The following is a 27444-nucleotide window of genomic DNA, read 5'->3' as shown; positions in this document are numbered from 1 at the left end:
ATACTGTATCTCAAGTTACACTTTAGTGGAACTGCCTCTATCAATGTAAAGGGCAAAGAACCCAGAGAGGGGGTCCTGAGTAAACATGGCTGAGCCAAGATAGACAACCTGAGATCAATCCCAGGAACTCCTGTGGTGGAAGAACCTCCACAGGTTGTCCTCTGGCATACCCTGTGTGCCCTGGAACCCACTCACACACGACACTTCTGACTTCCCAGGTGTAGTTATCTTGGGTGTTTTCTTTCCTTTTGAGACTTTTAAAAATTTTTATTTTGTGTTTGGATGTTTTGTCTGTACTAAAGGCAGAGAAGCAGGAAACACTCCATAACATATTTTGAGAAAAAGAAACTTTGTTGTGAGCTGTAACAAGGAGAGAGAGCATCACAGAGGAGGGCACCTTGAATCAGACCTTGCAAAGTTTATATTAGAACCTGAAAGAACAATCCAGAAAGGACAGATGGAGATTTGGAGGTTACAGTGTAACAAGCAGCCCAGCTCCTGTCAACAGTGAAAGTTCAGTTAAGGTATAAAAGGGAGCCAAGTGGATACCATACGTATGTCAAAGCAATGTGGGCATACCAAGTTGAAAACTGCATGAAAAATCTATACGTATTTTATGACACTTCTATAGAAGTAGGTTTCCATAGGGCTTTTTCAAAGAAAAAGGGCATGGTGGCATACACCTTTAGTCCCAGCCCTCAAGCAGTCCAGCCTGTCCTTAAATGAAAGCCTTATTTTCCAGAGGACAGGGGATGACCAGAAAACACCTTTCCATTTCTGTAGTGGGGCTCAGTACTACACATTTTTCTCATCAATTACTAAGATTCCAAGTGAAGGGCAGTCTTGCCCAGCTCTCCCAACAGCTGAAGACTCAGGAAGCATCCCTTCTGTGACTGACAGACTGAGAATGGGAAACACTATGCGACTCAAAGGGACACTACAAGTGTCACTTTTTTTGGTTAATTTTGCAAGGCATCTGAAAATTACAAGTGACAATGTATTACTGTTAAATAACATAAAGACATCCTAACCAGAACTAAACTTAGGGGGCACACACACACACACACACACACACCCAGACACCCCACATACAGAAAGGGCAAATTTGACCAAACTTGTCTGTCATACTAGTATGCTGACTTGGCCTCTGCTAAAACAAGAAAGTCATCACTCCAAGAGATCAGAGATTTAGGAAAAGGACTGGATATGTAACGTTCAGCCAAAGGACGCTGAAAGTAGCAGCAGTCAGCAGGGTGATGAAGCATTCACAGTACGGTTAAGACAAGCCACACAAATGTCACTGCTGGATTGGGGAGATGGCTGAGAGGTTAGGATCATTAGCTTCTCTTCCAGAGGACCCAGAATTTAATTCCCAGCACCTACGTGGGTCTCTAGCTCTAGTTTCAGGGGATTTGATGCCCTCTTCTGTGCACACTGTTAAAGCACCAAAACACATAAAAAAAGAAATCTCAAAAGGGAAAACAGAGGTTACCAAGGTAACACACCTGGAAAACGGGCAGCAAAGGTCATTTTAACAGGCCAACTGAGAGGGTGAGCTGCACAGGTGGCACACGGGGGCAGAAGACACATTTAGGGACAGAGGGACAGCCAAACAGAACCATCAGAAGCTCTCTTATATATACCACGTCAAACACAAGTCCACAACATGGCTTTAATTCGGTCACCTTTAACAATGGCCTGTTCTCTTTTAAGTTATACAATGTTTGAAATTTATGTTCAAGTGGTTATGACTTTAAAAAAAGCATACGACCACACCACAAGACCAATCCCACCAGCAGCTCCTGGCTGTTACACTATTTATCATCGCGAGGGCTTCACTCTGCCGTAGCAGCTGATGGCTAAGTCCGGAGGGGCCCGCCCTTTGGTTCTGTCTGCAGAGGATGGTATCTTCAGCCCGGGGGAGCGTGAGCTCTACCGCACTGGCACTGCTAGCAGCCGCGCAGATGCTGCCGGTCTGTGCCCATCCTGAGAGAGGCTGCAGAGCTGGCACCCAGGCCTCACTGATCCTCCAAAGAAACAGGAGCAAAAAATGGCTAAAGGAAGTCAAGTGGATTCCTTTACTCAGGGCTGATCCCCTGGGACAAGAGCAGATACAATAAATAAGGCATGGGACATTTAGTCAAACATCACCTCTAATGTCCTCTGACGAAGAGTACTTTTGCCTAAGAGAAGCCTTGTTATGCAATAAATGACACTAATTACCAAAATGTTTAAAAACACCCAATTTTTAAAAGTTCCAAATCTCTGATTTATTAGACAGCAGAAAAATATAACAGTTTTAGATAGCAAACACAAACAAAAATGGCTTAGGGGAGGAGAATCGTCAGACTGCTGTACAAGGATACAAAGCCTCCCTACCCAAAACAATCACAGGACACAGAGACATTTCTGTAATGACAGAAGACATAGAAATCCACACACTACACCAAGTGTCCAATGGCTGCAGGCAGGCCTTAGGGGAAGCACGTGTTTGTAGGAAGTAGACAAAGCTTTTCCAGAGAAACCACTTTCACCAGATGATTACGTGGACCTGCAATGAAGAAAACACAGTTCAAAAACGCACTTAGACGGCACATTAATTTCTCACTGAAAATCTTACAAAATAAAAACAAGACTTCTCTCTATAACAAAAGAATTCTTTTTAAATACACTGTGGGTAAAATAAACTTCATAAAGGTCCATGTCCTTTTCAGAGGTACACATTTACAAATAATACACATTAAAAATAACAAGCCTGACAACAGAAACACTGGAACTACTTGAAACAGGCCAAGCTAAGTTCGTGTTCTGCTACAAGACATTACATCTAAATGAATCTCATTCTCACTATAATTTTTTCTTCTTAACCTTTAATCACCAGCGGCTGGGCAACTGCAATGGGCATGAGAACTATATAAATGTCAGAGAAATATGTAAACCTCATTAATGTTTCCAAAAATTCATTTAGAGATAGAAACAGGTCCAGATAGATGCCTGTCTAAATGTACTGCAATTACGTTACAATGACTTTCCCAAATGCACAGATAGGCTCTGTGTTTTCTCAGCTCATTACTGACTCAAACAATTTGCCCTTCTGGGATCAATTGTTTGCTAATAAATAATTGTTTACAGTCACAAGATGATGTTAGGAGCTTTTCTTATTAGTTTTCCTTCTGCAGTCTAATAAGATTGAAAACTAGCTGATTCCCGCGAGTCTAACCTTAACCTTGCTTTGTTTAGCAGCCCAGGAAATGATGAACCATCTGCTTCAGAAAATAATGGACGGCCAAGAGGAAATATTGTTTAATTGTAGATTAACCTCCTCATGAGGCAGTCTGAAGCAGCTTTCGAATTACCAACTATCACCAGCAAAGAAAGCAGTGGCCCCACAGCCTTTTCCTCGACCATTTGAGGACAGAGAGTACACGAAGGGATTTATATAACTCCTATTTGCAATCACTTACTCCCACAGCAGAAACAAAAACCAAGGTCAAAACTGATTCTCAAAAGTGCAGCCACTGCTCAAGTCTGATTTGTCCAAATACCTATAATGTAAGCAAACCATCAAACCAGCTTGTGCACTTACGTTTTCATTAAAAAATAAATAAAAACCTCTTTTCCATTATTTTTAGATTCTTTAAAAAAAAAAAAATCAAAATTAGTATTTCCCTGGTTTCTTTATTAATAGTTATGAATACACCTCTGGGAAGAGCCAATTGTTTTATTATCATCAACATGGCATTTAGGAACATGAAATCTTGTCAAGAACAAGTTAAAAAAAAAAAAAAAAAGATCAAAATGGCCAGCACAAAAATGATCAAACATACCAAATGCAAGCGCAGCCCTTTCCAACAGGCCCCACATTCTAAAACTCTACACACTGTAAAAGCACAAACATTCCTCCTTGTTAAACACTCTGCTCCTACAGAGGCCCAACCAAGTTAGCAAGGAGACTTCAGAAAATTACAGAAGTCCCATACACCTTTATTTATCCCACAACTATTCACCCAGGATTTCCCTGTAGGACCTGAGACCAGAGTAAGGAACAGGCCAAGTCACATGGGGTAGGTACTGCACGGTGTAATCTGTGCCCAAGCCCCTGCACTCTCAGCCCAGGAGATGTCACTGGGTAAAAGCTTTGTCCTACTGCTGCCAAAACCTGGAGATGGGCCCTTGCAGATAATCCTTAAAACCCAGAGCCTACACCTACACCTCCTGAACATGTCAAAAGGAAGGAAATTTGCTATGCTAGGCAAGGCCATATTACTCTGGGTTTCCAGTGTGACCCAAAAGCCATTCACTTCTGTAAATATTCCAGAAACAATTGCTGGGGAAGGAAGAATTTTTTTGGCAGTTTAAATTCTTAAGTATCTTAAATATAATTTACTAAATTATTCTTGAATTCCTCAACTTAATTTTAAAGCAATGAGGTAGTAGTTACTCCACAGGTTCAAATAATAGAGCCTATTCAAGAAGAACGAGAGCTTGACATTCTTCTCTACAAAACAACTGGGCACAATTTTATCCATCAGACGTCTATCAACCTACGGATATTGAAAGCTTGGGAGAACAAGATAAAATCAACTCCAACCCTACAGTCAGCTGTAATATCAAGCAGGCATCAACAATGCTATTCATGAATTTAGAAAAATTAATAAGTCCTGGGTTGAATGCAAGAAAAGGCTTCAATCCAGGTGAAGCCTACTCACTTGGGCTTTGTTTCGGCGTCTGTCACTTGGCGAATGAAGATACCATCTTCAGGATGCTCGGTGTCATCCATTTCATACATATATGACGATGCTATTGCAAGCGTAGTTCCGTCATTACTGAAGGCAAGGGAAGCGATGCTGGTGGGGTACCGATGGAACTGACACAGGCGCTTCTTGTTAAATGGGTCCCAAATATTTACGAATCCATCAGAACCACCTGCAAGTGATGTAAACAGTTAAAATGGCTTTGTATCGGAGTCACCATGCTGTCCAAGCAAATGACAATCTCTCAGGAGTCTGCCTGGGCATAAACAGTACACAATCTTAATACCAAGCACAGGCCTGTGTGTCCCACTTCACCTGTGGCAAACGTGTTGTGGATGTTGTGAAAGGAGATGGCGTTGACTGGGTAAATCTGCTCAATGTTGTTCTCCTTTAGCCTGTGGCACTTGAAGGCATATTTCTTCTTCTGAACCTCAGGGCTCGGGTCCAAGTATTCCACAGCCACTCGGCCTTCGATGGAGCTCAACACATAACCCTGCCAAGAGAGCAGAGGCCCAAAGTGGCACAATCTGCCTTCCAGAGAGCACATGAGGTCCCCAACTCAACCCAAGACAACTATTTCAGAAATGAAGGTTCAGCCAGGTTTAAAAGTCCTGGGCTGTACTGACAGGCTCGATGCCTCTACAAAGAGCTAAGAGCATCAGCGGCTAAAGGCACCGTGCCTGCTGTGTAAGGAAAGGAGCCACCCCGACTGCTCTCTCCACACTATCAGTACCTAGCACACTGCAAACAAAAATGACTTGTTTTTGTCAAATCTAAAAAATTGTAAATTTTAGTATCCTCTGTCTCCGAAGGGGAATCCAATCTGTCCCGTGAGTTAAAACCTCCTCTCCGGCTTTAACTCTCAACAGTGTGCCTCCCTAGCCTAGTTCCAGCCCAGCTGGCCAACTCTTGCTTTTGCTACAGTGACTCAGGCTTGCCTAAAGCAGACTGTGAGGAACTGTCAAGAGTGCTTCATCCTCTCTTCAAATAACATGTTTTTAAAAATGATAATGCAACAAATATGAAATTTATGCTTTTTTATATCTTTACGTTTTGGTCAAAATGTTTAAAAAAAGTTATTCCCCCAAACTGCTTATAGAAAATGAATTCAATAAAAATCCATTTTTAATGTATTATTTATGTGCGTGTGTGTGCATGTGTGTAGGTTAGAAGACAACTTGAAGGAGTCCGTTCTCTCCTTCCACCACATGGGTCCCAGGGACAGAACTTGGGGCATCAGGCCTGGCAGCAAACATTTCTGCCTACTGAGTTGTTTCCATTTTTTTTTAATAAAAATATAATTTTAAGCATACATTATAAAAGCAAAGATAAACCTATAGAAAACAGTAAATATAAAGAGACAAAAACTTTTTTTGTAATGCAAGCATGTTTCAATCACATCTAAACCTGCTTGTTCCATTAACCACAACTCCATGTCTTCCAGGATCATCAGCACATGAGGCTCACGGTGAGACAAAGGACTAAGAGAATTGACTTCCTTCTTCATATTCACAGCAGCTAAAGGACAGCCCTCATTCCAAATGCATCTACTGCTTTAAGTGAATTTTTCCTCTTTTAAAAAAAAAAAAAATCCCTAGAGCAGCTTACCTCAGAACCAACTGCCCTGGCAATTTTTGGGACAGTGTCTCACTTTACAGCCTACGGTGGCATTGAACTCACAATCTTCCTACTTCAGACTCCTAAGTGCTAGGCATATAGGAGGAGTACACCACCAAGGCTCGCCTCTCCTTACAGGGTGAAGGACTGCTAATGAAAGCGAGCTTACTAATCTTTAGTGATGCTAGGAGACTCACTCAGTATATCATATAAGACACAGCCTGATCTAAATATTGCTATTTTTAAAAAGATTTAAAAAAGAAAAAGAAAATCAAAACTCTGTTGTTACATGCAAGAAACAACTGCTAATATTACAAAAAGCAAATTCCATAAACCTCAATTTCCAAATTTAAACTCTGATTGGAAATTGAAGTCTGTTTGAACTCTGAAACTGCATATTCATTAAATATCCCATACCAAAATCAGCAATAAGACCTATTGAAAACACTTGACCTCTGGAACATCAACATCTTCCTTAAAATGTGGAACTTAGTCCCACAATTTACAGTTGTCTAGAAAGGAGCATAAAGAACACATACAGTTTTAAAAGACTACAGATAGCAAATACAGTTTTCTTTAAAAGATTACAGAAAGCAGACCTAAGTCACCACTACTTTGAAATTCCAGACAAGTGGGGGTGAGGAGGGGTAGGGTGAGGTGAGGAGAGTGGAGTAAGGAGGGGTGGGGCGAGGAGGGGTGGGTACCTGCTTGTTCGGGAAGGCTCGGATGCAGCGAGTCTGGTACTTCAGGCTGGACTCCCTACGCTGCTGCACGTAGCCCATGTTCCTCAAGTCCCACACCAGCACTCGGCGGCCTGCCGTGCCCACAATCAGCCTGTCCCCAGACACTGACAGGGTGTAGACCTTTTAGGAGACATCAACACTTGATCATCATCATCATCATCATCATCATCATCTACTTCCTGAAAATGACATTTGCTCCTAAAGTCCATCTAATCCTAAACCATAAAAAAAAAAAACAGATCAGATGTCAACTTTAGACCTTTAGTGAAGTGACTCAGATAAACTAGCACCCCCAGAACTTCACTAAGTATAAAATATAACTCGACTAAGCTTGCAGCCCTTCTAATGATGAAATGCTCTCGATTAGAACACTGTCCTCAAAATGCCTTGCTTCATTTAAAAGTTATTAAACCCACTTGAAACAGGACACTAAAGTCAAGGCACCTTTCAGAGCCTCTGGCTTTTTGTAAAAGCATCATTTTCATTTTTTTTTTCTATGACCAGGCTAGCTTTTCAAAGATTTCATTTGGCAACTCTCAAACTCTTGGCCTTTGCCAGCTGTTTCCCAGGAAGAGCCAGGAAAGCCTCACCAGTGGGCTCTCTCAGAGCTTTGCGAGCCACAAACTCAAAACGAAAGGCAAGGAGAGCTGGCTTGTACACAGCAAAGCCACGCTTAGATCTGACGTCAGGTTCCACATTCCAAAAGGAAGCTCAATTTTGGGGAATTAAAAAAAAAAAAAAAAAAACTAACTAAAACGCATTTTATTGCCTGAAAATATCCATTTTCCCCCTTATAATGTCTTTTCTGCAATATTTAAGTTTCCACACCAAAAAAAAAAAAATCCTTTATAAGAAATCATAAATTTCCTGCAAGCAATTTGTGGGCTTACTTGCAAATAAGATGCTCTGCAGACAGCAGAGGGGGCTAATTCATGAAGAAGCACTGGCAGTGTCTTCCTAAGGAGAGTCATTCTTTAAAAATCTAGACTTGAGGTCTACAACTGACGTTACTGTTCACTTTCAACTCGGCAGGATTGCTATTATGTAGAGGACCCAAGATATGGTAAGGCTTCATTTTCACCCTCAATAACTAAGCCATATAGCTGATAATCACCCATATGTTAACTTCAGACCATCAGCCAAAGAAAGCAGGCCAGGTCACAACACGCAAACAGTAGGCATGATAATCTGACTTTAAAGTTCAGCAACTAAATCAACTGAGGGAAAAATAATTTTAAAAATTGAAATATTAAATGATTGCATATGTAAATATGAATACTATGTTTATTCAGAAGGTCAATGTCTTCCAAAAAGGCGAAGAAAAAAGAAAATTAATTTAAGATATACGAAGTACTAAACTTAAAAAAATAAGCCAGAAAAAGGTCAATTTATAGTGGCACAACTGCATCCAGAATTTTACCTTAAATCTTCACTGTACAGGTGACACACAAGCTTCTAAAACTGCTTTCTATCCGCACTGATCATAAATCAAGGAAAACCACTGTCATACTACTGACTGGGTATATACATTTATCAAAGAAAGTATTAAAAAATGTGACATAATGAACTTCGCTGAACCAGTAAGCAGCTTGCTTCAGTGTGGCTGTCCATTATATGATAGTCTGTCAGCAATTTATCACAGTTCTTAACATGCTACATACAACCATAAATCAAAACTAGAAACAATGCAATTATTTTATTCTGAACAAAGGTCTTGCCAGGAGTAGAGTCGACTGTGACGGGACAAAAAAAGAATGGCTCTTTGGATTCACTGCTGTATGTAATAACGGCTGACAGGGCCCAGCAGTGTATTTACACTAGGGAGTGGACTCAAGTGAAGAATACTTGAAACTGCTAAAACAATCCATCTTTTAAACTAACTACTACTGGATAAAAGTCTGGGGAGGACACAGCCTAATTATGTTTAAGAACAAACTGAGAAGTTAGGACACACCCATGTCGGTTTTAAAAGCTCCACTCACAGGAGGCAGATTCTGTTTTCTCCAGGGACAAGACCCCTGGGAGGTTATCCAATCCTGAGTGGTCAGTAATAAACACATGTATAAACACCACCACCAAATGGCGTCAGTAGCTCGTATGTGTTCACACGTGTGCACGTGTATAAAACAATCCTATGGGAGAGGCCAGGGACCTGAGTGAGCAGAGGAAGTCAGAAGGGGATGATGTAAATACAGCATACTCACGCATGAATTCTTAAAAAAAAAAAAAAAAATACAGGAATTATAGACATAAATGGTTTTATAATTCAAAGGTAGAGCCTGCCAAGCCGGACTGATAAAAGGTGAGACCCAACTATGGTTCTGTCTGTGGGAAATGTAACTTAGATTCAAAGGTGTTTAAGAGCTCCATTTACTACAAGCCTTCAAACTACATCTGTAAGCATTCAAATACACACAGCAGTAACAGCCAGAGAACACTGCTCTCTCTCGAAAACTGAAATGATGCCCTTTTCATTCTCAACTGTCAATTCAAATGAAATCTCAAGTCACAGCTGAAAATGAGTCATGTTCCACCCCATCTTCTGGTTTGGGGTGTCAGACCAAACTTAAGACAGTCTCTGTTAATGGCTTCTATGAAAAGGTAGTGAGTTACCTCTCAGACCCGAAGCACTAACAACAACGGACTGAGGAGGAATTCGAGCTCCTGCTCTCCAGCCCAAGTTTAATAACTGACAGAAAAAGATGACCAAAATGTAAAAGTTAACTCTCTTCACATTAAAGCATTTCTATACAGGTTTCTCAAACAGATTGCCAATTCTTAACCTATTGAACAGCATACTTGTCAACTATCACGCCCCCGGTGCATATAAAAACCCTACCTTTTCCGGCTGGGAGAAGGTCCCAGCATTACAAGGAGTTCTGGGGTCCCACAGTTTAACTGTCTGATCCCAACTTCCAGTAACCATCACGTTCACTTCTGGACAGTATTCAACACATCTGATAGGGGCATCGTGAGTTCCAACAAGATTTTCTATTGCAAAGAAAAGATAAAAACAACAGAGCTAGTTTTACTCTCTCATAGGATACCTCAAGTGAACCCATGGGACTGTCAGCTGAAATGAATTCATCTCGGTCACTCCACAGAGATGTCTGCATGCAGAGCTATCTCTCCACGACTACAAAGTTACCCATTCCTCTCTAATTCACTTCACACTGCCCAGGTAATTCACTAGCAGGAAAACAGCATAGCTGCCTTGCATTTCGAACTGTATTAAGATGGTGCATGATTAACTTGATCCTAGATTTTATAAGAAAACTGATTTAACACTATACCTTTGTTTGTATCTAGTACATGCTTGGTACACTGTAGGTGCTCTGAAAATACTTGAGTGAGCTAAGAGTGGAGATCTCTGGCTTCCTGCACCCAGACAACACTTCTTTTCCCATTAAGTCAATGCTAGTATGAAATGGTTACAGGATGAAGGCTGAGGGGAGTCTTTCAATTAAGGATCCAGTTTCTGCTACATAATTTCTTTCCTGTCAATTTCAACTTTCACAGTATCTCATTTGTTCATTCAGTAAACATCTACTAAATATCTACTATGTGCCAAAGCCCATGTGACATACAGAACAAAGGATGATTCACAGGACCAGGAATGTAGCTCAGGCAGAGCGCTCTCCTCGCATGTGCATATTACACACAAAAAGTCACTTTTGGGCAGAGGCCTCTTCCAATGACAAACCATTCTTTTTCCTCCTGGAAACAGAATCTTAGGTAGTCTAGGCTGGCCTCAAACTATCTATGTAGCCGAGGCTGGCCTTGAATTTCTTATCCTCCTGCCTCCCCTATCTAAGTGCTGGGATTCCAGGAACACTTCATTCGCATTGCTCAAGCCAGCCTCTAGGTAGCCACACGTCTACACCCCCACCATCGCTTTGGAGTATACCTACATCCAATACAGGGCAGGCAAACAAAGCTCAGAGCGCTTTGCATATCCTGGGTTCCATTCCAAATCCTGCCACAGTGAAATCATAAGCCTCTTAAATGTTTTTACACAGCCAACAGAAATACATTCTCCTGCTAAGAACGCAAAGGCATCACTAAGATAAATATGACGGGGCTCCATTTTTAAAACGTACTTTTTTTCTTTTTTTAGTTTGTGAAAAGGCCACCCTAAAATATCAAACTGTCCAAAGAAATCCTGACAAATCAGACCCTGAGTCCTGCCCACTGCTTAAGACTTCTAATAGTGACGGTCAAACGCTTAAGTGATGCTTCTACCAGACACTTAAGACAGTGCTCAGAAGGGGCTTTACTACAAAATTCGGGTTCCATTTGTGGTAACTTATTTCAGTTTTAAAAGTCTATTATCAAAGCCATGTTTCACAGTCGCCTAAGTATAGGAAACGCCTACTCTTCTTAACTAAGCATTTCTCCAAGAATACACTAGTAAAGAAAAACTGGTAAAATGTAGCCACATTAATACCTTGATCCGTGTTCAAATCATGCATTTTCAGTTGATGATCTAATCCACCACTCCAGGCATGCGTTGGATCCTACAAAGCAAAATTTGGGTTTAATTTTTCTTTCTTTCTTTCTTTCTTTTTTTTTTTTTTTTTTCTTTTTTGAGACACTATGTAGCCCTGGCTGGCCTCAAAACTCAAGAGATCTGCCTGCCTCTGCCTCTGGGATTAAAAGTTGTGGACACCCCATCCATCCACCCCACTCTGACATTTTGAGCCATTTCAAAGTTACAAGGCTTTAGCAAGCATTTTCAACATTGCTATTTCTACAGCCAATCGCTACGTCCAGTGTGACAGAAACTAAGAAGCAACCAAAAAAATGCAAGTTAGTGATCGCCAAAAGGAAGCAAATACAAGGCGGCTTTATCAAGACCGGCACCAGGAGTCAAGGCTAAATTAGACAACCTTCATTACTTTTCAAAGGATAGCTAAATCAGTCTTGCTGCTAAATTCAAACAATTATCTATGTCCAGAAAGTTTACTGAAGTCTGAACTTACAAAGGGAGATTGAAATTACCATGAGAGGAGAAATAAGAACAAACCATTGTAGTAGGCTCGATGCCAGGCTAAGAGAAGCACTCTCGAGTAGTTATGAACTACCAGAATACTCAAACGGTTTATGAGATGCTACTGGCAACGCCTAGGACATCTCATTAGAAGGGGACGGGAGCAGAAACTGAATCCACCTACGTAGAAGGCGCAGTCCAGGACAGCACCATTGTGCTGGTACTTGAGCCTCATGGAATTGGCGGGCACATCGTAGAGGCGCACAGACGTATCCCAGGAGGAGACCAGGAGGAACTGGGACGTGTTGGGGCTGAACTTAACCGAGGAGATGCCATCCTCGGGTGGCTGGTTCAGCTTGAATTCGTTCGAACCGGTCATCTGTAGAACAAAAAACGCTAAGTCTGAGTCCCTTACCGGAGCAACAAAGGCCGGCCACGGCCTGCGCCTGCGCGAGTCCCCCTTGATCCAGGCCGGCCGCCATCCCGTTTCCGCCGAGCTCCACCCGGCCTGGCCTCCTTCCTTGCCCGCAGATCCCCATATAAAACACAATGGGACCTCGATCGGACCCCTCTGTGCATCGATGCGCCGGCCACAAGCCACGGATCCCCCTCCGCCCGCCCTCGCCCGAACCTCTACCTCGTGTCCGCCTAAGCAACGTTTTTGCACCGGCCACTACCGATCCGCTTCCCTCCCAGCACTTCCAGGCAAAACGGAGGAGGCGGAGAGGAATCTCCAGAGCAGGCCTATCATTGGCTTATTTCGAATGCCAACGGCTCGATCTCGGTAGCTGATTGGTCTGATTTACTACCTGCCTCATTTTCCGCTCTCATCCTGTTCCGGCTCAAAGGGAAGCCGCGTTTTTTCACCCGGTCTTAAGAGTACTACCACGCCGAGGTTACGTATCTGGAGCTGCAGAGGCAAAACTACAACTCCCAAGTATGCTCAGGTCATGAAGGCGTTCACGCCCGCCCACAATTGTACACTGCATGCTGGGAATCGTAGTCTCCCTGGAGCAGCCTGCCTGACCATCCACGACTAGGAGACAGAAAAGATATTTTATCTAGCTCTTGTGACATCCTTCTCCTCTATCGCTCAGACACAGAATTTTATTTTGGTTGATAACTACTACATATATATTACTAGATATAAATTAATATTTTCTTTCTGGCCGTGCACATAACCCTGGAATTAATCCGGACTAGTCATACTGAAGGATAGTTTCTAGTCAAAAGCACTATTTGCTTTTATTTTGCTGGGTTGTCAATTTGTGAACTAGAGGCTCATTTCCTTTGAGTTCTAGTGATACGGGATAGCCCTCACTTTTATCGTTTCATCTCTCCACAGTTTTCAAGCACCTGAATGCCAGGCCTCTTAAGCAGTCTGGGAATACACATTCATTCAAACTACTCCTTGTTTTAGAAGAGTACCACACCCAGAAGGGTGAACATAGTAGGACACAAATATTTCCAGTCTTTAAGTCTCAACCAGAATCTCTTAGGAATGTTCATCATAGGACCTAGCATTGTGGCTGTCCTCCCTCTCCTACCTTCCTCTGCATTCTCATGGGAGTTGCAGGCTCAGTTTGCTGCATTGTCTGTTTCTAGAATCCTCTAAAAAATATGAGAATCAAAAGGTTGTTTTGGTTCTGTGAAAGAAAAACAGTACTTAACAAACAACATAGTGGCATACTGGCCTGCAAAATGTTACTGAAAGTTTCTAATTAATCCTCAGTACAACTTCTTTTTCTCTGCCTCATCTTTTTGAGACAATCCCTTTTATTTTGAAATTGTTGCATGAAGTAGGAAGTTGTCTCTAGTTTTAAACTACTTAACTTTCAAAGTACATTTAAAAAAAAAATCTTGCCGGGCAGTGGTGGCACACACCTTTAATACCAGCACTTGGGAGGCAGAGGCAGGTGGATTTCTGAGTTCGAGGCCAGCCTGGTCTACAGAGTGAGTTCCAGGACAGCCAGGGCTATACAGAGAAACCCTGTCTCAAAAAAAAAAAAAATCTTATGTGTGCACAGACCCTGAACTAAATGCACTTAAGATTCCTGATGATACACACACACACACACACACCAGTCTTTTGTCCTGATGATGGTTATTATGGCTATAATATTCTGGTTGTCTTCCCTCTCCAAATAGTTCTAGTATGTGGTTCTTTCTCTCTCTTCTCTTTCAACAAACCAATGGCCAAGTTCAATTTTTTTAATGCATTGAGTTGTTTTGCATTCTAAGTTTAGCCAAATAATTTTACCTCTTGACTTATTTGGTTCTCTTTCCCAGTTGTTTATTTAATTCTATTAGTGTTTCCAGATTCTGAGCATAAATTACCTGCTAATAAAATCTAAGCATATTTCATTATCCCATGTGTGTATGATTCAGGCCTCTCTGGCCGTGCACTTGCAGCCCAATTCTATTTGAGTTTTAAGAAACGTCAATCTTTTAAATCAAGTTTAGAGCCTGAAAAGAGATGGACTATTTTGCTGATTATTCAAATGAATTGCTAGACTTGAGATAGGAAATCTGACCACAGTAGAGTCTTGCCCATTTTACAACACAAATGTAAAGTGTGTGTGTGTGTGTGTGTGTGTGTGTGTGTGTGATATTCAGTTACCTGTTGCAGTGGTGAGTCACCTGCCACAGCTAATGTCTGGGTGAGTAAAGAGAGTCAAACATATACCACATGACAACTGGGGAAGTGATCATTCCCTAAAATATTATGGGCAAACTCAAGTGGTTAGTGCCGCAGCTAGTGCCCACAGTGATAGGAGAAGGAGGTCACTCTCTATAGAGAAAGCCATCCTGGAGCAAATATGGTGACCCAATACTGTTAAGTCCATCATGGAATTGTAATCTACTGTAAGGCAGATCAAAAGCATCTGAAGAGAATCCGTTTTTTTACAAGACATTCCTCCGAAGTAACATGGTTGTGGTTGTTTCTGGGTGGAATACTCAGAGGATGCTGCCAGGGAAAGAATGCAAAGAGGTTATCTAGAGTGACAACTACGGTGACAGAAAATACACATATTCAATAAGCAATTAGAAACACATATTTAATAAGTAAGAAGAGAACGGATAGGCCTCTTTGTGTTCTCCTTTGGACTACCCCAAATTTAGTGTGGGTTCTTAGCACATGTTGAGACCTCAACAAATACTTATTAAGGTGAGCACAACTAAAATAAAATAAATGCAAGCGAACCAACCTAGTATTGTCGGGTGCATTCTTGAGTAGCATCCATCTGACGTCACCTTGGAGGAGTTGCAGGTTTTATAAAATATAATATGATAAGAAGAAAATAGGCAATATCAGAGCAAATCTCTTCGGCCAGGCATCTTTCACGGAATATGGGCCATGTAAACGTTTACATTCTGTGAATTTCTACAAAATGCAAGTCATTTCGATGCCCCTTGGCTCAAAAAGACCGGTCCCTCAGGCACCGGGTTTTCTTCTGAAGAAAGAAATAGGGCCTTGGCGCTGCAGGGCTCCTTGAACCCCGGTCAACCACTGAGGGGAAGCGGGCAGGACCTAATAACTCTACCTGAGGCCTCCTCCAAGATCCAGACCCATTTCTGACGTTTAACAAGGAACAGGTGGATGCTATGAAACCGTAGAGAAAGTACAGTGCTGTGATTTGCATGATCCTGACGCAGCAGTTCTCCGGGTGCAGCGCCTCCCTAGCCCTGCATGGAGGCAGATGGCCAGGCACTGCACTTCTCAGGGCTCAATTCAGAAACAGCTGCTGCGCGTTAGCCAGTGATCCAACCTTTTGGTCACTCCCAGTGCAAATTTAACAACTACAAAAAGAAACTAGGGAAGCGCCCGTGTCATCTGCTCCACGAATCCCTCCAACGAAATCTGACCCTTAGGCATCACTTCCCCGCTCTGCTCAGAACTCGCAACTGTGTCACCAGCCGGAGACCCCTGCGAGGGCAGCAAGCGGGTCGCGCGTGGCTCTGGAACCCAAGCAGACGCTTTCTCACACCCCACGTTTTACTCCACGCAGGAGGACGCCAAGAACGCCAAGAGCTCCGACCTTTGGTGGTGTGCCCACTTTTCGTCTAGCCCAAAACAGCCCAGTATCAGGAGATGTTCACTTCCTTGCTCGGCTCATTCCCAGAGGCGACCCGGTCAGCAGCCAGGCTCCTGGCTTTGTCTTTCGCTGCGCGGGGCTCTGGATCTGGATTCCATCTCGAGTGCACCCCAACCCGTACGCCTGGATCGTGGGAACCGTGCTGTTCCTGTAAGCAGCCCCAGTCACGTGCTGCCTGGGAAGCCCCAATATCCCGACCTTTAACCTCTGAGCCCAACCCCACCCACAGGTGGTGAGAGCGGGATCTTGGGGGCTGAGGGAGGAGACAGAATCCTGCATGCTCTAGCACAAAAAAAAAAAAAAAAAAAAAAAAAAAAAATCTAGAAACTCCTCTGCGCGCTGTCTCGTGGGACAATTCCTCCAAAGTTAGCAACCATGTTTAAAACGTTTTATTTTTTTTTCTCTTTAAAAATATTTACAGATCTGTACTCTCCTCGTTTCGCCCTTACCCATCCTCAAGATGAAGGGAATAAAGAGAAGTGATTAGTTCAATGACCAAAGCCCTAGTTGGCTTGGCTCGGATGAGCTTGTGTCCTTGCACATTTTCTATATACAGGTGTACATATGGGAGAAAGACTACCTGGTTCTGTTGGTGGTTTTTCTGATGTTTTTTTCTTGCTACTGGTCAAAACCGACCTAATCAAAACCCCCTTCCCCCACCACCCGAGAACCTCCCCTTCCAAAATAGTTTTCAAACGAGTGTTGGTTTGGTTTTGTGTAGATAGCAGGCGCTCTGGTGTGAAGAATGCAGATAAATACTCAAAACAAAACAAAAAGTAGGAAAGAGGTCATAAATAAGACATAACGAATACACATGGTGTATTTCTTAATATTTCTGGACACGCGCCGCTCTGCGAAGGAGCTCTGCGAAGGATCCCGACCGCGCCGGGTTATGCAGGCAGCTGCAGGCGACCAGGGGCAGTCCCGGGAGCCAGCGGGCGAGCATGTCAGTAGTCAAGCTTGTTGTACAGGTTGTAGAGCGGTAAGGCCGAGAGATTGCTGCTCGGGTAATAAAGCGGAGCCGGGAAGGCCAGAGAGCGCGGCACCGGCACTCGCAGCAGCGAACTGTCCCGAAACACGAGCGGCATGCCCACGAGAGTCTGCGCCGACGCGTGTGCCATGTTGGCTGCCTCCAGCTCGGCCGAGAGCTGCCGCTTCCACTTGTTGCGGCGGTTCTGGAACCAAGTCTTAACCTGGGTCTCGGTGAGCTGCAGGCTGGAGGCGAGGCAAGCGCGCTCGGAGCTGCTCAGGTAGCGTTTCATGTCGAAGGTGGACTCGAGCTGGTACACTTGGCTACGGGAGAAGACGGTGCGCGTCTTCTTCTTGGCCGCTCCGGCTTGGCGCTCCGCACCGCCGTCCCGTGGCCGCTCCGGGCCCGGAGAAGGCGAGCCCGCCGGCAAAAGCCTCTCTTTCTCTTCCTTAAAGTCCGGGTGAGAAGGAGAAAGGAAAGGCGTGCGCTCCGAGGCCACAGGCCCTGCGCCTCCGCTGCCCTTGGGGGTACCTGAAGAGTGAGCACAAACAGAATGACCATGGAGTTGATGAGCCTTGAAGACTCTCAGCTCTGCCCAGGACAAGGAGGTTGACTGACGCCTGCATCCTTGATTCCCCTATTGCTAACCCTTTCCTTTTCTACTGCGTCCTGCTTGCGCCCAAAGTCCAGAGCCTCGGCCTTTCAAAGTAACAGAAGAGGGTTCCATATAATCCGAGCTTGAGGGTCTCCGTTCCCACTCTTATAAAAGTAAAGGTGATAACGGGTCTGGAATGGGGACATTAACACCATTTTTAAAAGGTGATTTTTGCCTTTGAGAACTGAGCTTTACAAGGTAGCATCATTTTACAGGCCGTTTTCTTTGAGAGTCGGGCTAATTTTATACATAACTCCTTGGCTGTCCTCCGTTAGCTTTTACCTCTCTGAAACTCAGCACTGTCAATCATTTTAGAGTACTGATCACTTCGAGAAGAGATCGAGAGGAGGGAAAAGACGTAGAGCCTGGAGGACTGACAGAACACCCAAACCAGACCTGCAGAACTGAGTCAGGACAGAAAGTACCCGGCGTGCGAAACCATTTTGGTCAGCATTGTGTACCGCCCGCAGAGTTCCTGGCCCACTCCGGTTCACCTTCCTTCCAACCCAGTCTTCCCCATACCGCACCAATATTTCTCTACTTCTCCCCCAGCGCCGGCCCTTCCGGCCCTTTCGAAAAGGCACCAAGGGTGCGTAGTCCCCTCCCCTTGGCCTGGACCCCTAGCGGCCCGGCTGTGACCGGGGGATGCCCTGCTCCGAGTCTCCAACAATCACACACCGCATCGGCTCACGCTCACTGGGGGCCAGACTCCCGACCTGCGATCCTTACCCAGACAAGGGAAAGGGATGGGGGGATGGTGTTTAGGGCTTGGCTCCTTGGGGCCGTGCGGATCTGGGCAGAAGCAAGCCGGAGCCTTCCAACCTTCCTCCGGCTCCTCCTCCTCCGAGGACACAGACAGGCTGCGTTTCCTGGCTGGCCACCCGGCGGGCTCCCGCGGTGCCTCGGAGGGGCCCCCGCCCAGGATGGACTGGATGGTGAAGCTGGAGACGCCACCGGCCGCCGGACATCCCTTCCCCACATCTTCCTTGCTGCCCATCCTGGGTTCATAAGAAATCGGAGGAAACCAAGAACTCCCTTTAGAGCGGGGCTGGGTGGAAGGTGGTGCGGGCAGGCGAGCGGGGGGAGGGGCGGGAGGGAAAGCAAGGGGAGGGGGCTACGAGGCTGGCGAGGCGTCCCTTCTGCTCCAGGACGCGCAGGCACCGGACCGCTGTGCGCGGGTCCCTGCCGGCCCGGCTCTGGGTGAGCCCGCCCAGCCCCGGTGCCAATGTCCCTTCCTCGTTTGCCAACTCCACCGGTCTCCAGCGACGCGGAGGCTGCGCGGCCTCATTTGCATAGAGGTTACCCGGCCGCGGCCAATCGCAGCGCCGCGGAGCGGCCCCGGAATTTTTTAAAAAGCTGGGGCCGAGCACGCAGCACCGGGAAGCTCCGGGAGCAAGCCTAGAAGCGCACCCGCATCAGCTCTGTCCAGCCTGTAACATCTGGAGCTGAAAGCAGCTTAGATTACAGCCTGTGTTCTTGGTCTCTATCCTTTCTCTCCAGAAACGAGAACAGCGCCTGGCGTCCAGCTGGTGGGGCTCTCTCACATCTAAGATGCACCCTATAGACTGCTGCCACCCTCCCCAGACCTCAACCCCTTCCAGCCTCTTGGGAACTATCAGCGCTCTATGAGTCTTCTCCCGCTGCGTTGGGGATTGACAGTATGTGGCTCAGAGAGACCCCTTCTCGGCTGGGAGACACAAGAGCAAAGAACTTCTACAGCTCTGGACCTGCAGACCCCACTGGCTAAAGGGGCCATAGGATTTTGGAAACAGAGTAACCCCCAGATGTCCCGAGGTTCCGGTTCACATTCCAGCAAACGCCATTTGCAGTGTGATAACTTGGACAAGTCTGGTCCCAGTAGAAGCATCCCTGCCCTCTGACAAACTTCTTAGTGTCGCCCGCCACCATTCTCTGGTGGTGATGATGTGTCAGCTAGAAACCTATAAACTCTCAGAGTGCACAATAGTTATTTCCTTATCCTTGACCGAATACCACACAGCTCGCCTCCCCACACTGCAACTAAACTCATTTACTTTATTTTCCTGGTAAATACTGGCGGTCTCAAAATGGCTACGTTGCTTCTGGAAGGAAAAGTAGGTAGGTATGGGGGCATTTTAGAATTGGACAGGATCCTGTCAAACATAGGTAGGGTGTCTTTGAGCAAGATATGTACACTTTCCACGCCTCGTTTTCCCCATCCTAAAATTGTTTGAAGTGTTGCTTTCTTTTCAGAGGTCAAGGTGCAGCTCTCTAAAACCCGACTCTCTCCTTCCTTCTTGTGGCCTCTCCCTGAGCCCCGACTCTTGCTTGTTTAATCCCTAGAGCACCTGTTACCTGATCTAGAGTCATCTCAACAAAGCAAGCAAAAGGATTTGAGGCGACAGTTACCTACACAAGCTTTATGGAAAGGAAAGAGACCCAAAGCGTCCAGCCAAACCTGGCTTAAGGTCCCTTAAGGTCCCGGAAACCCTGTTCCTTAGACACATGCCAGAAGATCCAAGAGTGAAGAGAGACTGTAGAGTCGGTCCCCACAAATGTCCAGACTGCACTGTGACGGTGCAGTTCCTCGCCTGCACCGCTCCCGGGTTATTGAGTAAAGCGCTTATAATATCATTAGCCTCAGTGAGTTACCGACTGCGGCCCTGCCCGTGGCAGAACTCTCCCTACTTAACTCCTCAAAGGGCTCGTTAATGGGCTAATTGATTAGGGGTCGGTGGCGCAGCCGGGACGGGGGCAGGGGAGGGAGCGGAGGGCCAGGAGGCTGTGCGCCCAGGCCCGGGAGGCTGGCGAGGGGCAGGTGCCGGCCTCCGTCACCGCATTAACCTCTTCAGGGCTCTGCGGCGGGGTCGAGACACATTACAAATGGTCAGCTTTAATCATGGTGTCAGCTCATTAACCCGGAAGGACCTGGCGCTGAAATACAATTTGTGCGTCCTGCTCTGCGCGGCCATGGCACAAGCTCCGAAGCCTCATCACCGCAGGTCCAGCGCGCTCCCGCGGAGGTAGAGGAGGAGATTCCAGAAAGAAATGTTCAAACTCAACCCTTGGCTTTTCAAAAGCACACTTATCTGGGCCGTGTCGTCGAAACTAGAGCCAAATCAATACCACAAGAGGACTGTCTGGCCAATTTGAGGGTCAGAGCCAGCTACAGGGATTGTAGGAAAATCATAGTGGAGGAGAAAGAGTTAAGTCGTTCTGAGCTAGACAGGACCTGGTGCTGTGAACGTGTTGGGGACAGCTCATTTTAACCACAGCAAACATAACTCAGATATTTACCGCCATTGTACAGACGTGGAAACTGAGGTGCTGAAAAATAAGAATTTAGCCAAGTAGTGGAAACAAGCTTGTGGTCAGGGTTGTTTCCCTGTCGTTAATGTGCTCTTGAGAGAGACTAGGAAGAGAAGCCGGTAAAATCGACAAACTTGGAGAACAGCATTAAGAGTTAAACAACCTCCAGAGATCCCAGGGCTCAAAATGGGGTCAAGCACTTAAAAGGGTTTAAGGCGGGGACTATTGGAGGTGACTTCTGAGGTGGGTCTCAGAGCAAAGACCAACAGGGCACATTACTGAAGATGTAAGTCCAAGACCAGAAACCTAGGTGACCAAACTTCTCTCCCGGGCTAATTTGGGACTTTGAAGGCAACCTTTTGCCTGTTCTGTTCTTCTACTCAGAGGGTGTTGCCCACAGAGGGATGCTTGCTTCAAGCCCCCAACCAGTTAGCTATTAAAGGACACATACGTTCTCATCTAAACACTTGTTCACCCACACACATTGAACTGGCAAATCACACACAACAGAAACAAAGGGACACACACTCACACACAGCACAGAGAACACACTAAGCTAGTTAAGTAAGAGGGGGGTGGTGGGTACAAGAGGCTTAAAGACCTTCTTCTGGTCACCTCTCACCCTCAAGTTCTACTCAGTCACAGGGAGGAACTGGAAATAGCGACCCCCCACCTCCTCTTTCAGACTCCTGGGGACTCAGACGTCACCAAGTGCTTAGATACAGGCCAGAACCTTTTGAGTCCCACAGGGCTCTGGTACCCATTCCAGGAAACCTTCAGCCACAGCAATCCTTCAGCTTAGTATGCCCCCACCTGGCCCCACCCACTGAGTCTCCAGATAGCTCTTCCCTTCGCTATGTCTCTCTGTTTCATGGACACCCTAGGAAGTTGCTTTTCAGAATTTTCAGGGTGGGGGGGCTTGAGTCTCCTCTCCATAAGGGTTAGACACAAACCCGATTCCAAGGAATGATAAACCTTTCCAGACTGAAAGAACACTTAAAGTTTAGGTCCCGAGATTATGTGGCTGCTCAATATTAAAGCGGCCCAGAGCAAACTTGCGGAGGAGCCTAATAAAAATTGATCCTCTCTGCTCTGCGGCAGTTGGGAAATAGGCTGGCCGAGCCTGGTAATAGTGGAAGAAGGCTCCCTCCAAAATGACAGATGAAGTCATAAACAAGTTTGATCTTGGAATCAAGCTTCGATAAATATTAAACACAGTCTAGCCCCCGCCCCTTTCCACGAGTGGATTATGATATATGGCGCGTCCAAACTTTAAAATAAGGAAATACCAGAGAAAATGATCTCAATAAATTTTCTAAGTATAAACGTTGATTATGTTTCGATTTTCATTCAAGGGCCTCTGCTGTTCGTTCTTTGGTGCAAATGACATCTCACAATAGGCTTTTGGGGAAAAGGGCTCCCTACTTGAAAAAGAGAACCCCAGAGGTGTACAATTTATGTAATCTGTGGTTGGAAAATGAATTGTGTAATTTATTGGAAAACAGAAAGTCATGAAGATTGGATCAGCATAGCCTAGTCCCGACGACACCCCCCCCCCCACATCCATCAAGTTCCAATTAGAAGCCTAACCAGAGAGCTTTAATGGGTTTCCAATCTAGTAGCCTGATAGACTCATCAATTCCTCTGGGAGAAATTAAGAAAATCGAGCGCCCCTTGGCGACGGAGTGTCATTCCTTTCTGCAACTATATGTCAAATTAAAAACACAATTAAAATTTAAACTGTTTCAATCAAAGGGTGCCCTGCAACCTATGTTTCACTTAATGGAACTTGGATGAAAATCTGATGCTTGTACTCCATCACCGAGGGGGGTAAGGGGGGTGAAGGAACTCTCTTGAGAGAGGATTCTTTCTATATCTTTAAGACTTTTAGTGCAGGGGTGAGGGACACCAGGTGACTCCACCTCACTGCTCCTGACTCAGTTATGGGAGTCACTCTTCTCCTACACCTTTTCCTTGGCTCACTTCTCCAGGCACCAGAACCAGAAAGAACACTTTTGCCACCTCAGTGCCCAGACTTTGCAAGGTTTCACCCCGAGACTCATCTCCATAGCTAGCATAGCCGGGGAGCACTGCCTTCCTGGAGGCAAGAAGCATCAAGCATTGATATTCTCCCTAGTCATGCCCTGTCATGGGTGGGTTAGAAGGAGTCTCATGCAAATCAATAGATTGGGTTTGGACTGTGGTTGTAGTCTAGAACCCTACCTCCTTGGCACCCCCTTCCCCTCCCATCTCACTGTTGGTTCTCACAGTTTTCACAAAAGAAGAGAAATCCAGTGAAGTTCAAATCTTAATCCTAGATCCCAGCGGGAAGCACTAGGCAGTGCTCCCTAATAATATGTGTGGCATAGTTATGTCGAGGGGTGCCTCTTTCACCCTCCCTGTCTGTATGTTAAAAGATCAACATCATCTGCTCTAGCAGGGAAAGGCCAAGTGTGTACTCAACCGGGAACACTTTTCAGATGTGTGCACACTGGTGGAGTGGGTGGCTAACGCCTTAAAGTCAGGGAGGGCCTGTAAACATTGCCCGATAGCTAGTAGAGAGTGAGCAGGAGAAAAAGAGGAAGTGCTAGGCAGATGGCTCCTTTAAGGTCAAACAAATGCCTGTGTGAGCATAGTCCCCTGGGTTTTCCGATTTCCGAGCTGACTCCAGGATTTTTGTGGATCTGACCACCCTTGATGCCTTGGCTCAGTTTCCTAGGCACTTTGCAGAGTTAGAGTTTGGGCCACTGAAAGGGGATGGTCACAGTGCAAGCTAAAGTGAAATAAAATGAGGTCTTTGAGTGGTCAAGGGCCCATCTAGTAAAGGCTAGAACCCAACCCCACCCCCACCCCCACCCCACCCAAGGACTCTGGAAGGCAGTTCAGCTATTCCATGGGCTGAGAGAGATGGAAGCGGGGATACTGACACCATAGTCAAAAGGATGTTACATTTCTAGTGTTACATCCCCAGAAGCTTCCAGATTGAGCAGACCTAGAGACTCATGGAACCTCCCTTCTCTCCTTCTCCCCAGTTGCCCAGTACAGGATGGCTTCAGAAAAGACATAAATCTCACCCACCTTTTCACCTCCTCCTTTTCCCCAGCTCCACTTCTAGTTTCCCAGGCAAGGAGAGGTGGGTGCTCTGGGGCTCCCTCCTTGTAGTCTCTGACTTTGACCCACGGAAGGGACATACCCCCTTAGGAATGAGCACCAGTGGCCAAGTTGCCCTTTATATATCTTGCTGCTGTTTGATGTACACACATCTACTCTATTTACTACCAAATAAAAGAAATACATCTGTGTTGCCAACAGAAACAGTTCACAGGCTGGCTCTGAGCTCTCCCAGGGCCTGAAGGCACTCAGAGGTGCTTGGAACTCTGTGGGGACTCCTTATAGTCTTGGCACACAGGCCTGTGAGGGTCCCTGGTAGAGGGGTGGTAAGGGCTAGTTTGACCAAGTGGCTTGTGATGAAACTCCAGGAACAACCTGCCACCTGGGGAATTTTCAGGTTATGCAACTGAGATGGGTGGGTAGATGGCCTGTTCCTGCCCATCTGTGCTATCCAGTCTCAATTCAGCTTAGCCAGGGACCATTGGAGAAAACCAGCCACCTGGGGTCACTTTGAGCAAAGTGCATGACTGTGTGTATGCTCTAAGCAATCAGAATGATGCTAAAAACCACAAGCTGTGAGGGGGTGTGTTGGAAACCTTGGGCTACTTTGGATCGCCTTGTGTGCTGTGTCAAGTGAGTGTATTCTGTGTTGTTTGCGAACATCCATCTCTTTGGTGGCCACTGTAGAAGGTTTCATTGACTAGAGCATTGACTGGTGTTGAGATCTGTAGGTAGGGCAGAGAGAAAGCTTCTAGGTTCCACAACCTGAAGGTGGTACAAGGATAAAATAGGAGGTGCCCACTCAGCATCCTGAAACAAGAGAGCCCTGAATTCCCCTCAGGAATGTCCACAGGGATTTCTGGAGGACTTGTCACTCCCCCTACAAGTCTTCTTGGTAATTGGCTTTTAAAGCTCCTGGGAATCTTTTCAAAGACTAAAAATGAGAAGGCAACCAGCTCTCCGGTCCTGTGCTGGGTTTCTTCCGACAGCAAGGTCCACTGTGCCCCACTCAGAGCAGCACCAGTATTCCATAATGTCACAGACTTCCTCCTCAAACACTGAACATGGGAGAAAACCATCAGGACCCCAGTGGGCTGGTATGAGCACCGCCATCCTCCTCCAGAGATGCACTGTGGCCTGGGGTGAGAGGAACCAGCCCAGAGCAGCAAAGCTCCCATGCAGGAAGAAAAGTGAAGTTAAGGGGCCTCCCACAAAGGATAAACTATGCTTGTGGAGAACCAGTTACATCTTGACTTTCAAAAGACTGGGTCAGTCAAGAACCGTTTTCTGGAATCCAAACAAATAAAGAAGTATTTTCTTGGCATTTGATAACATCATGCTCTGGCTGTAAAATCTGAGGACATGTTTGCTATTGCAACATTATTTTTAATGAACTGTTACTGGCCTGTCCCGCAGTTAGTATTGCCAACAGTAAAAGGCATCACTCTGTTTTCAGGCAACACGGGGAACAACATATTTTGACCCCGATATTCTGTTTATTTTTCATTTACGACACATGCCCTCGTTTTTATTCCAAACCAGAGGAAAATAAAGTCAGATCTATCTTCACTGAGGTCCAGGCTAAAATTTTGCCACAAATACCCACACTGGTTTATTTGGGGCCAGTTTTCCATCAACAGAAAACGATAGTTGCATTTCAGCCACAGTAGAATCAATTGTGGCGATTGAGTTGGAGGAGCCTGGCAGCACAGTAGGAGGAAAGAGCGCGGACAGGCGCTCCCCAGTGGTTGTGTCCTGCGTGTGGCAGTGCTCTCTGAAATCTCTGCCTTTGCTTCCTTAGCTCTCCAGCTCCAAAAGAACAGTGCCTGGAGTGTGATCAGGACAGACACACACACACACACACACACACACACACACACACACACACACACACACCACAGAGCTTGAAGGCAGGCAGGCATACTGAATTGGCAAGGGGCATCTGAATGCCTACTTTCCTCTTTCCCTCAAAGACCAGTTCTCCTAAGCAGTCTTGGAATGCCTTGCCTCTGGTGCTGAGGACCAAGGGTGAAGTAGCCTAAGGAAGAAAGGCTTCTAGGCACCGGCTAAAACAGGTGGGTGGAGACAGGCTAGCTATCGCTGGGGCAGCTTTGAGAATTGATGGGCATAGAAAGCCTGGTTGGGGGACCAGTCAACTCCAGTCCTTTCTCAACCAGTGGCACATCCTCTACAAGGTCTACACTGGGTGTTTGAAACCTCCCTGTCCTAGAAGTGGTAACTCCTTGTCCATCTATCTCAAGGACTGCTAGGTTGAATGACCTGCCTCAAGATTCAGTGGAACTCCAAGTTTTGTGCTCCCTATTTTTCCCCAACACCCCTGGGGACAGTCACAGGCGCCACCGCAATCTTAGACAGACATCTTAGGGATGTCCTGTCCCGAAGCTCTGAAGGAACCCTGGCTTGAAGAAAGAATGAAAGCTTTAGCTTTTTCTTGGGAAATACCACCCGCCTTTAAGCTCAGGGTCGTTTTTTTGCTCAAATTTGCAAGCTGTACATAAACCCGGGTCTTTAAACCCTTCCCATGTCCCATTCTTCCTTGCTCTGATCAGGGCCTTTCAAGCAGCAGAAGATACAGAGGAAAGAACGCCCTTGGTCCTGAACAAAGCCGCCCCTGTCTCCTCTGCCGGCTGGATTATAGGGGCGTGAGTGCAGGTCAGACTTAGAGAGCACAAGAGGCGGTCCGAGAGTGAGGCGAGGAGAGTTTCCCTGGACACCTGCTCCCAGGAGGGTGGAAAGCACCCAAAGTTACACACTCTGGCAACATGAAAGGCTTATTTTTTTCTTTTTAATTAATTCGATTCCACAACAACATTAAGTGTAACAATATTTTGTGGAGTTTTGTTTTGTTTTCTTAAAAAGGGACTGAACTCCGGCTTTGGATAGGGAGGAAGGGGGGAAACAGAGGAATGGAAACAACAGAACAACAGGTGTAGCCATCAGGGAACCAGAGCAAGGTGTCCTGTGGAGTTGGGGGATTTTACAAGAAAACTGTACAGTTATCAAATAAGTTAAGATTCTCCTACGTTGATTGTCCTTCACTTAAAGCGCTCCACTCTGCCTAGCTCACTCCTCGCTACCTACCTTGCTTTCTTCCATCCCCCTCTCCTGCTTAATCTTCCCTCTACATTAATGATTATGCTGCAGTGTGGTGGTCTTTATCCCCGCAGAGGAAGGGGCGGGGCTCGAGGGAAATTTTGT

General features: G+C 45.8%; 2 protein-coding genes across 2 annotated transcripts; both read right to left on the bottom strand.

Moving 5' to 3' along the window:
- Positions 1-1515: 1515 nt before the first annotated feature.
- Positions 1516-12821, bottom strand: Bub3 (BUB3 mitotic checkpoint protein). Its single transcript, XM_021195986.2, has 8 exons — positions 12742-12821; positions 12289-12483; positions 11562-11631; positions 9954-10105; positions 7076-7234; positions 5070-5247; positions 4710-4926; positions 1516-2551 (listed from the first exon to the last, which is right to left on the bottom strand). The coding sequence occupies exons 2-8, from the start codon at positions 12481-12483 to the stop codon at positions 2542-2544; spliced, it is 981 nt and encodes a 326-aa protein (XP_021051645.1). The 5' UTR covers positions 12742-12821; the 3' UTR covers positions 1516-2541.
- A 4182-nt stretch (positions 12822-17003) lies between these two features.
- On the bottom strand, positions 17004-24319 carry Hmx2 (H6 family homeobox 2). Its single transcript, XM_021215389.2, has 3 exons — positions 24193-24319; positions 18556-18824; positions 17004-17702 (listed from the first exon to the last, which is right to left on the bottom strand). Exons 1-3 carry the CDS (start codon positions 24303-24305, stop codon positions 17149-17151), a joined length of 936 nt encoding a protein of 311 aa, XP_021071048.2. The 5' UTR covers positions 24306-24319; the 3' UTR covers positions 17004-17148.
- Positions 24320-27444: the final 3125 nt, after the last annotated feature.

The sequence above is a fragment of the Mus pahari genome, chromosome 1 (genome assembly GCF_900095145.1).
Source record: "Mus pahari chromosome 1, PAHARI_EIJ_v1.1, whole genome shotgun sequence".
In the NCBI taxonomy this organism is placed as follows: Eukaryota; Metazoa; Chordata; class Mammalia; order Rodentia; family Muridae; genus Mus; species Mus pahari.
The sequence above is the reverse complement of the archived record's forward strand: the minus strand, read 5'-3'. Positions and strand labels throughout refer to the sequence as shown.